At 34.9% G+C, this 11,604-nt stretch overlaps 2 protein-coding genes across 5 annotated transcripts in view; one reads left to right on the top strand and one right to left on the bottom strand.

Moving 5' to 3' along the window:
* On the top strand, positions 210 to 11,594 carry LOC107621511 (endoribonuclease Dicer homolog 3a). Its single transcript, XM_016323536.2, is given in 25 exon segments — positions 210 to 656; positions 905 to 1,085; positions 1,194 to 1,307; positions 1,652 to 1,786; positions 1,901 to 1,970; positions 2,055 to 2,119; positions 2,234 to 2,365; positions 2,463 to 2,615; positions 2,868 to 2,997; positions 3,290 to 3,395; positions 3,511 to 3,703; positions 3,822 to 3,982; positions 4,186 to 4,404; positions 4,516 to 4,787; positions 6,088 to 6,359; positions 6,472 to 7,011; positions 7,013 to 7,106; positions 7,530 to 7,756; positions 7,867 to 8,076; positions 8,586 to 9,062; positions 9,217 to 9,489; positions 9,804 to 10,130; positions 10,241 to 10,484; positions 10,582 to 10,693; positions 10,886 to 11,594. Coding segments are annotated over 25 exon segments (5,046 nt in total). The 5' UTR covers positions 210 to 525; the 3' UTR covers positions 11,094 to 11,594.
* LOC107621512 overlaps positions 11,410 to 11,604 on the bottom strand; it is a 6,183-nt gene continuing 5,988 nt past the window's right edge. For all 4 annotated transcript variants that reach the window (XM_016323537.2, XM_016323539.2, XM_016323540.2 and 1 more), the window contains one exon: positions 11,410 to 11,604. The gene's annotated coding sequence lies outside the window, so the exon portion shown is untranslated.

Below are 11,604 nucleotides of genomic sequence, written 5' to 3'. Positions count from 1 at the left end.
CAAAAAAAACATAAAAATTCGAAAGATTTTTTTTAAACAGCAATTATAAAAAATTTTATAATATGTTTCAAAAACTTTTTTGGGGTGCTGAATCTTTGGGACCAAATTAGAAGTTAATTCTTTTAACGAAATAGTTCAGACTTCACGCACAAATCATCGTATATCACGTGTTTGAGATGACAAGGACAATAATTTGTTGTTCATGTTTTTTCTGCTTCAACAACAGAAACACTTGAAAACAACTTTGACCTCTTTCAGTTCTGTTTCACTCTCTCATTCTTCTCTTATTTTATCTTAATTTTTAATTATTTCTATAAAGAATTGATTGACACGTGGTCAAGTGAAGGCGTTCACTTCAGTTCAGTTTCTTCACACTCCTAAGCTCACTGCTCTCTTTTCTGTTTGGGGTGATCGCGTCGACAATGTTGCTTCTTCCCATTACCCCATTATTGTTGTACTTATAAAGGTCCAATCTTTTCTTGTTTTCACTGCCAAATTTTCTTCCTTTTTCATTTTTTCTTCAACATGGATTCATCAAACCAGAACCAACCTTGTCCCAACCGAACTTTTAATCACTTATACACAGAACCTTGTGCTGAGGAATCAGAATCAGGTTCACTCCCTTCCGAGACACCCCAGACCATGGACCCTAGAGGGTACCTCCTTTTCTTCTCTCTTTCTTGGGCTTAATTTTTTTCTTCTGTTTAATTAAATAGTTAATTTCATTCCTGTTTGTTTCGCCCTTTTTTTTATTCTGGTGTTTCATGTGTGGGTAATGCCGCAGAATGATCATAATTCATTAAAGTTTGAGTCTTTGTTGTTCCTTGCAATTTCTTTATTTTGGATGATGGTAATATAACCTTGCCTATATTTGTATTATTGTGGTTAATTGTTTTCCGTACAGGTATCAATTAGAAGTATTTGAAGTTGCAAAGAAGAGGAACACAATAGCAGTATTGGATACAGGTGCTGGTAAGACCTTAATAGCTGTGTTGCTTATGAAGAACATTGGTCAAGCTATCAGGTCCAGTGGCTCGAAAAAGTTGATTATTTTCTTAGCTCCAACCGTTCATCTTGTCAACCAGGCTTGTTCCCCGAGATTTTTCTCCCCTTTTATGGTTTTTCTTTTTTTCTCTCTTGGTTTGACTACAGTCGCAGGTTAAATTTATTTGCTGTTTTGTTTCCCCTTGCAGCAATATAAGAATATAAAAGATCTTACAGATTTTCAAGTTCAGGAGTATTATGGGGCAAAAGGAGTGGACGCATGGGATTTAAGTATCTGGGAGAAGGAAATTAGTGAAAATGAGGTATGTTTTTATGACATGCTCCTAATAATGCTACTTATGTTTGTCTTCCTTCAATCATGGTTGATTTCATTTTCATTAATTATTATGGTCTTTTTTGCTTTTGATGGCTTTGTTGGCAAAGATTAGTTATTTTTATATGAATTATCTGTATATGCTACTATAATTACTTAAAGAGTCTATGAATTTTTATATCAATGTGAATCTTTGAATGGCTTTTGGTGTGATCTCAAATCTAAGTGACATGTTTTACAAACAATTGGTTTGGTTAATTATGCTGATAAACTCATGAATATTCTTGGCCTAGCTCTATGGTTATTATAACCGTGATATTTGATGTTTAATAGGTACTGGTTATGACACCCCAGCTTCTTTTGGACGCTCTAAGAAAGGCTTTCTTGAAGATGGAATCAATATGCTTGATGATTATTGATGAGTGTCATCGAGCAACTGGTAACCATCCCTATGCAAAAGTAATGAAGGTGAGTTGTATTTCCTTCATCATACACTTTTTTCTCTTTTTGGCCGTTTTTGGTTGCTCTTTATTAGGTAATCAGAATATATTTACATATGATTTTATTGCCTGTGCTATGAAGGAATTCTATCACAAGGCTGATGAAAAGCCTAAAATTTTTGGAATGACAGCATCACCAGTAGGTAAAAAAGGTAACTTTTTTGTGTCCCTAACTATCCAGGTATACTGTTAGTAATTTCTTGATGTTGACTCATTATGTATTACATATTTGTTAGGTGTTTCCTCTTCTGTGGATTGTGAGGGTCAGATATCAGAACTGGAAAGTATCTTGGATTCTCGGGTATTAGTGATTTCTAGATTTTGACTCAATAATTTTTTTCCATGAGTGCACATGACTAAGTATCTTTTCAACAAAAAAGGAAGTTTAATAGATTTTCATTTTTTATTTCTTAAGAGATATACTGTAGAAGATAGGACCGAGATGGAGGTATATATACCTTCTGCAAAAGAAAGTTGTAGATATTATGACCAGGCACAATTCCCTGATTTGAATTTGAAGCCAAAGATTGAAGACTTGTGGTCCAAGGTATTTTTGGTTCATGTTACATGTATATGACTATGTTCCCCCTCAATTAATCTTCCTACATTAATGGATACTGACAGAAGTTATTCTCTTTGGACAGTCTGGTGCATTGTTATCGGAATTACAAAGCTCAACTGATGGTAACTCTAAGGATGTGGAGAATAAATTAAATACGCTGCATAAGCGGATGTCCAATGAACTTGCAAGAGTCTTGTATTGCCTTGAAGATCTTGGCCTCCTATGTGCTTATGAGGTGCTTATCAAACACTGAAATTGTGTAAACTGTAAAGAAAGATTATGCCATAAAGGAAAAGAAAAATGGAACAATGTTCTCTTTCTTTTTTCTAACATTTTGTAAATGTACTAAGAGTCCTGTAATTGATGGTCCTAATCTTTTTAATGACTGATTCTCCGTAGCATATGGGAAATGTACAAATTTATGTACATTCATCAATCATTTCCATTGTTTCTTATATTTACTAATAAATCGTTAATATGTACGCAGGCTGTTAAAATATGGCATGAAAATTTCTCCAAAGTCGAAGGAGAGTGTGAAGTTTACCGAAAAGGTTTTAGTCAGTGCAAAGCATTCATTGACGTAGTCATGCAAATAGTTGAAGAATCCCTCCATCTTGGTATGCATTTTGATATAATTCATTTGCTTATGACAAACTCACTTTTATACTAATATAGTAATTGTATTGACATTGTTATACTAATAAGATTTTATATACTAATATACATTTTTCTGTTTTAGAATAAATAAATCCTCTAAAGAGCTCATTAGTTTCTCGTCCAGTCATTCTCTATGAAAAATGATATGTTACGTTTTGGACAGCATTCGAATAAATGATACCATGCAATATTTGTTTGTGCATTGCCATATATATGGTCTCTGCATCTAATCTTTAACTATTGTTGCTTCAGATGATAACAAGATTCCAGAGCTTGATCTTAATTTTTCAAAGGCAGTAGACCTGGGATACTTATCTCCCAAATTACTTGAACTTATTAAACTCTTCCAGTCATTTGGGTATGGAACAATGGATCCATTTTACTTGTCATATAATTAGTTTTCTTTTGCATTTAAGTTGTATCACCTATCTATCATAAAAATGTTGATAATCTATCATGCTTTATGTTTGCAGACATTCATGTGAGGTATTGTGCCTTGTTTTTGTCGAAAGAATCATCACAGCAAAGGTGATTGAAAGATTTATAAAGAAAGTTCCACAGATATCTCATTTTACAGTTTCCTATTTAACCGGAAACAATACGTCAGCTGGTTCACTGACTGCTAAGAAGCAGAAGGAAACATTGGATTCTTTTCGTTCTGGAAAGGTACTTGTTCACTGCGTCGTATTAATCAAGTTGTAGCAAAGCCTCCTCTATTTTCAGTAAAATTCTCATAAATGTTGGTTTTGAAAGTTCATAATAGGTTATTAATCATTTTGTTTAGGTCAATATATTATTTACAACCGAGGTAATTGAGGAAGGAATTCATGTGCCAAAGTGCTCATGTGTGATACGTTTTGACCTACCGAACACATGTCGCAGTTATGTCCAGTCTCGGGGAAGATCTAGGCAGGATGACTCCCAATTTATTGTGATGTTGGAGAGGTGTGTATTCCAGTTTTTTCGGCTCTCCATGTGACATACACAGAAGTTATTTTGTTTCGGGAATTTCCTTTTTTCCCTTGAACATACTTTTAGTGCATCCTCCTTAGCAATTTCCGTTTAAATCGTTAATAATCCTTTTGTAATTTGAGGATCTCTAGTCTTCCATACCTTTTGTAACATCTTTCTCTCTTTTTGGTGTACAGGGGAAACATGGATCAAAGAAATAAACTGTTTGACATCATCAGGAGTGAGCGATCCGTGACTGAAGCGGCTATATATAAAGAAGATCATGCTTCTAATTTAAGGGTGATTACGGAAGTAAAATCAAATATATATTATGTTGAGTCTACTGGAGCATCAGTCAACTTGGACTCAAGTGTTAGTCTTTTAAATCGATATTGTGAAAAGCTCCCATGTGATGAGTATGGACCTATCCTATTCTGTGTTCTATTTTTTGATTTCTCGAAGCATAGTATCAAAAAAAAGAGAGAGAGAGAAAACTTATGAATACAATTTGAATTTTATTCTCTTAGGTACCCCCGTGCAAAGCCCAATTTTGAATTCCTGCCTTTTGAAGGGGCATACAGGTGTAAATTAACATTACCACCTAATGCAGCTTTCCAAACAATAGTCGGTCCCTTGGGTAAAGATGTCCGTTTGGCAAGGAATCTTGTCTGTTTAGAAGCTTGTAAGAAGCTGCATCAGATGCATGCCTTGAATGATCATCTTGTCCCTTTCACTGAAAAGCCTCCAGAAGCTGAACATAGTGTGCAAAACCAAGAATCTGGTACAGGATCAGGTGCAGGTATAAATTCTTTGCTAAATAATTTACTACCTTTGAGGGTAATTCTGCTGGAATATATTTCTAATTTCAATTTGCAATTACAGTTAACATATAAACTTACAAATATCCTTTGCAAGTATGTATTTGGTAAAAAAAAGGAAAATATTATATCATTGTCGCCTGCATACATGTTTTGGATATCCTTTACAGGATTTAACGATGTAGTGATGCAAAGAGAGCTACCTTTATGAAGCATCTTCCTATGGTGGCATGGAAGTAGTAGATACTGCAATAAATATATTATTTATGAAATTGTCATGATATAGATGTTTACTGGGAACAATGCAGTGACACCTCTGAACCACAATCCTTTTTGAAGTAATCACCATCAACTTTCAGATCTGATGGTCAAAGTGTTGTGTTTTGCAATCTATATGCAGACCCTACATTTACAATTTAGTATGTGTTTGGATTAACTGGGAATAAAAAAAAAATTAGTTTACAAAAATCAGCTCTGTGCTTAGAAATGTGTGTTGAAAAGGGACTAAGATTTTATATTTTATTTTGAATGTATAAAATAAGACTTTTGTCCGTGAATTACGAAAAGTATGAGATGTACTGTATTATTTGTTGAAGTGGGAGAAAGCTCAAGTAATTTTATGGTTAACTTTTGAACCTATGAATTTACCAAGAAATAGCTCAAAATTGTAGCTTTTAGAAAGATGCTATTTTTACCCTGTAGAAATTCAACATCGCTTTTTTATACCAAAAAGCTTTCTGCAATTGAAAGCTGCATTTATGATGGAGAAAGTTATCCAAATTAATTAGGCGCTCCCTTATCGGACACCTAAAAGTTGTTCATCATGTGACATGTACTTATTTTTTGATGTATGTGATAATGTATCATGTCTCCGTACTTTTCATTTTTGAAAAAGATATTTCAAATATTATGGATAAATGAGATACTAACTTATAACTATTCGACACTTGATGAATGTTTCCTGTTTGATTTGGTAAACTAAAATGCAAACATGTCAAAGTTCTACAATGATGTGTTAGTTGCATTTATTAAAGCATACATATATTTTTGCAAAAATACTATGAACACAAAAAATCAGTCATCATGTATTGTGTATATTTATGTCTTCTTGTTTCACACATTTTCATCTGAATTTCCTATTCCAACATGTATTTTACGTGGGTGACTGATTTTTGGTATATATTTTTGTACTGGGACATGCAAATTTTTGTTTTACATCCAAACTATTTAACTGCTTAATCTGCCTTATTTTAATCCTGCTTTGCTTTTTTGCATTTGCAGGAACCACAAGAAGAAAAGAATTACATGGCACAGCCAGCATTCGAGCTTTATGTGGTACAATTGAAGACAAACTAGACGGAGCCAAATTTTATGCCTATAGATTTGATTTCAAATGCAGCATTGTCGGTGAAATCTTCTCAGGATTTGTTCTCCTGATTGAGTCAAAGTTTGACGATGATGTTGGAAATATTGAATTAGATCTTTATTTGATAAAAAAAACCGTAAAGGCTTCCTTATCTTTCTGTGGACAAGTTTATTTGAATGCTGAACAGGTCTGGAAATAATGTCTTATCCATTGTAGATTGTAGAATAGATCACTGATAATAGTTTCTTCTGAAGGTTTAACGTGACGCTTTCATTGCTTTGTTGTCTGTTATCTACCAGATGATGTATGCAAAATGCTTCCATGAGGTTTTTTTCAATGGTTTGTTTGGGAGATTGGTTCATAAGTCCAAATCAGTAAAAGGAGAGAGGGAATTCTTGCTTCAGAAAGACACAAAATCACTGTGGAGTCCACACTTCTATTTGCTTCTACCACTACAAAAAGGGGATGATGAATCTAAAGGATCTTTGGAAATAAATTGGTCTGGAATAAGTTCTTGTGCTCCTGCAGTTGAATTTTTAAGGAACAAGTTTTCACTGGTTGCTGGAGATTATGATGGGGGCAGTAAAATTGTGTCACCTTGTGATGCTAATTCATCAAAGGTGGCCTGTGAAGGCACAGATAAAATTCACTTTGCCAATTGTGTAGTTGATGCTAACAGTATAAAGAATCGGGTAGTTTTGGCTATTCACACTGGAAGAATGTATTGTATTCTTGAAGCAGATAACAAGCTATGCGCTGAAAGTCCGTTTGATGGAAACGATGAGAAGTCTCCAGAGAACCACATGACCTTCGCAGAATACTTCAAGAAAAGGTGTCAGCTATGGGATTGCTATGAAACATCCAGGACAACCTTTATTACGTTTGAAGCAAAGTCATAATGCACACAATGTTCTTTTGAATTTCTATGAGGAAGGTCGGTTAATTCTATTCGAAGTTTATCTTGCGCCACTTTGCTTGTGAGAAATCTTCATTCAAAATTACATTATATACCAGCATTGCACATTTTTACCCTGACAATTCAAATGAGCTCTCATCCATGAAATTTTGAACTCCATATAAACCACAAGGGGGGAAAGCTTAGGTTCTTTTTAATCATATTAATGCTAAATTTCAAAACTTTTTGAGGTAAATTGCAAAATCATGAAATTTTTTATTAGAGTAAATTCAAATGTGGCACTTGTGGTTTTGTATACAACAGTAATAAAAAGAAAAAGGTCCTAAACCGCAAATCTTCATATATTTATAATGTTGTACCAAATTAAAAATGTGCTAGCAATGCAAGTGCGCTATGTTTAAATTTCTGAATTCTGATTATAATATATTCTGAGTTCCACAGATGAGAAGGATAAGTCATCGCAAATTGGCCCAGCAAACACCAAAATGCCTGCGCATGTTCACATTCCACCTGAGCTTTTATTTATTCTTGATGTTAAAAGACATGTTTTAAAGTCAATGTACTTGCTACCATCATTGATGCATCGTCTTGAATCTCTCACGTTGTCCAGTCAGCTTAGACGAGAGATAGATGGTCAGAGTAGCAATATCAGCATACCTAGCTCTCTGGTTTGTCCAACATGATTGGATTATGAGGATAAGATACTGAGTTTAATTTCTTCTTTTTCATTATGATAATCATATGCCTTTTTCTTTTCTTTCCTTTTTTCCAATGATAGATTCTAGAAGCACTGACAACCTTAAGATGCTGTGAAAATTTTTCAATGGAACGTCTTGAGTTGCTAGGAGATTCTGTTCTTAAGTTTGTAGTGAGCTGTCATCTCTTTCTTAAATATCCTAAGGAACATGAAGGAAAATTATCTGATAGACGGAAGTGGGCTGTTTGTAATTCAACTCTGCATAAACTGGGAATAAATCGCAAATTACAGGTACTAAGATTTTTACTAAGATTTTTATTACTTTGAATCTTTGATAATGTCAATGGAGTAGTGTACTTGAAAGCTTAAGCTGTTTGGTACAAGTTACGGATAATTTTGTACTTCACTTGATCATGATAAGCCTCAAAGAGACTTCAGGCATGGACATTCTCTACCAGGGTCAGTATTTAACTCTCAGCTTCCTTTGTTTGAAAACCACACTTTCGAAAGAGGGAAGTAAGAAACGGTGGAATACTTTATACAAGTAATTAACTCTTCAGATCCTAATCCTATGACATAAAATTGAACACAGGCACTGTGATCTTTTTTTTTTGTTATTTTTTCTCCCATGATTAATTTATTATGTAGAAATTTCTTTTATTATACGGTTAGTTTAATAATTGTGTGTCTTACATTCTGGGGATTTTTTATCCCAAAGTAAACTTGTTATGAGGCTTTCAATAAGTGGCCAAGCAATCAATTGAGTTAATTTCATATTATTGTGCTGTTTTCTTGAGTAGGGCTATATCCAAGATTCTGCATTTGAACCACGCCGTTGGGTTGCTCCAGGACAGCGTTCTATACATGTTGTTTCTTGTGAATGTGGGGTGGAAACCCCAGAAGTTCCTGTGGATGGAAAATTCCAGACTGAAGATCCAAAAGTTGTGGTCGGAAAGCTTTGTGACCAGGGTCACCGCTGGATGTGTTCAAAGACAATTTCTGATTGTGTTGAAGCTCTTATAGGAGCATACTATGTAGTTGGCGGATTGATTGCTGCACTACATGTCATGAAGTGGCTTGGCATTGATTCTGAGCTAGAACCGTCCTTGGTTGAGGAAGCCATTGCTGCTGCATCTCTCCATACATATGCACCAAAACAAGACGAGATTGCAACCCTTGAAATGAAAATTGGGTATAAATTTTCTGTTAAGGGACTCTTACTGGAGGCAATGACACATGTATCTGAGGCTGAACTTGGGATTGGTTGCTGCTACGAGGTAATGTGAAGTTTCGTGAATTCCATTCATAATTAACTCGCATAGATTAGTTATTTATTTACCGTCTAATATGCAAGTTCATTTATGGTGGTGTTATACACATTAGATATTATCTATTCGTTTTCTCAATTCCCACTACTTGACTTTCTGGCAGAGGCTTGAATTTCTCGGCGACTCTGTATTGGATCTTCTTATTACATGGCATCTTTATCAGAGCCATAAAGATATTGATCCAGGAGAGCTGACTGACTTGCGTTCTGCTTCTGTCAATAATGACAATTTTGCTCAAGTTGCCGTTAGACGAAACCTTTACCCACACCTTCTGCTCAGCTCTGGAGATTTGGTGAGCCAGATATCAGAATATGTTAAGGTCATTTCTGAATCAGAGAGCAGTACCAGATCACTCCCAGGCATTAAAGCCCCCAAGGTTGGTTCCTAGAGTGATCATTCTATGTTTCAAACTCGAGATATGGTTGCAAACTTGCAATTGATTTCACATGGCTTTTTTTTTTTTTAATGATTTGATATATTACTCTGACTAAGAATAGGTAAAATGAGTGAAGTAGTATACGCAAAAATAATCAAATACTTAAAAGTAGACTTAAAATTTACTCAAATTCAAGTATCTTTTGGTGGATTTATACATGCACTTGAATCAAAGGAATTAACCAAATCAATTTTAGTATTTTCCTGTTAGTTTTGTTAGAGATGATTTTAATGATCATTTTCTACGCATGATAGGCACTTGGAGATCTAGTGGAAAGTATTGCTGGGGCTATACTAGTTGATACCAAGCTCAATCTTGATGAAGTGTGGAGAATTTTCAATCCTCTGTTGTCTCCCATTGTTACCCCTGATAAACTTGAATTGCCTCCGTTGCGTGAACTAATTGAATTATGTGGCTCTCTTGGATATTTTATCAAAGAAAATTGTAAAAGGAAGGGAACTACTGTGCATGCTGAGCTTAGTGTACAACTGGAAAACACACTCTTAGTTCGGAAGGGAAACGGAATGACTAAAAAAATAGCAAAAGGAGAAGCTGCATTTCACTTGTTGAAAGATCTCAAGGTCGGTTCTTTTGTCTGAATATATTCTGAGATATGATATGTTCTTAATTTCTAATATATATTATACAGCCTCTTGTGGTCATCTTTCTTTCTTTATCTGTGATTGTACAGAAGAAGGGAATTTCACATGGCAGTAGCGTGCCAAAGAGAAAAAGAGAGAATCCTGACTATCTATGCGATTCGTCTAATCCAGAAACCAATATTGGTATTTGCACTGCTCTAACAGATGGACATTCGTCAAAGACAGTAGCGAATAAGAGGGCGAAAGTGGATGAAACTAACACAGAAGAAATTGCATCTGCTGTTTCTTTGCCCCACAAAGACTCATCTCCTGAGGACTCTGATTCCATTCCAGGTTTGTGTCATTGTTTTCATTCTTCATTTTTGTGCTTTTATCAGAATATAGACTGATGCTTAGATTTCTCACTTCATTGCTGATTCATCTTCTACAGTTATTGCATCTATCAATATGAAGAAAGGAGGACCCCGAACCACACTATATGAACTGTGCAAGAGATTACAGTGGCCATTGCCAGAATATGATTCAACAGAGTATAAAGATAGGTGAATCCACAAATTAATTTGTACTTCATCACTCATTCCTCATACTTTTTCTAATCATTTTTAGCATTCATATATGCATATTAGCTTGGTCCAAGTAATGACATGGACTGTGAAAAGAAAGAGGGAAAAAAAATAAAAGAAAGTTCTGCTCCGGAATACGGCATTACTTCTTACCAGTGTCTTTTTGTACAGATCCCTGTTTGAATCCAGCGAAGGCCTGGAAGGAACAAAGGGAGTCAACTGCTTTGTGTCAAAAATAACCTTGTGCATACCGAATGATGGTAATATAGAATGCACAGGAGAAGCTAGAGCTGATAAGAAGAGTTCATATGACTCTGCTGCAGTTAAAATACTTCATGAGCTGCAACGACTGGGGAAGCTTAAGATTGATGATGCTTAGTCTCTCTGCCTCTTGTATAAGATAATAGTAGTACCACGACTTTGTGGCCACAACACATAAGACACTATTATTTTGTGCCATTGATTTGACAAACTCTCTCAAATCAGTGATACAAGACCATGGTTTTTTTATGTATTGTGGGTGTAAAATTGTGGCACTATATTACCAATTTGGGGTGGAGAAGGACGAGTCCTGGGAAACAAAAAATGTCTCTTGAAGAAGTCCTCCCTGAGAGAACTGGGAGTAAAATAAATCACTAGATAAAAAGAGTAGGAAACTCAACACAGGAACACAGGAAGTAGGGTTATAATTTTTGTTGTATAACTTAACAATTTGATGTGAATTCAATTTATCACTTGAGTACGAAACAGTTATTATTCCTACACCTGAACTTACACTTGTTCCCATATACATCTTAACAACATTCAAATAATTTGGCAACACTTAAAATTCTTAAATGCCATCAAGACTAATTATACATTGAAAAAAAAAAAAAAAAAACTTTGCATGT

The sequence above is a fragment of the Arachis ipaensis genome, chromosome B10 (genome assembly GCF_000816755.2).
Source record: "Arachis ipaensis cultivar K30076 chromosome B10, Araip1.1, whole genome shotgun sequence".
NCBI lineage: Eukaryota > Viridiplantae > Streptophyta > Magnoliopsida > Fabales > Fabaceae > Arachis > Arachis ipaensis.
Note: the sequence above shows the minus strand (reverse complement) of the source record. Positions and strands in the feature narration are given on the sequence as shown.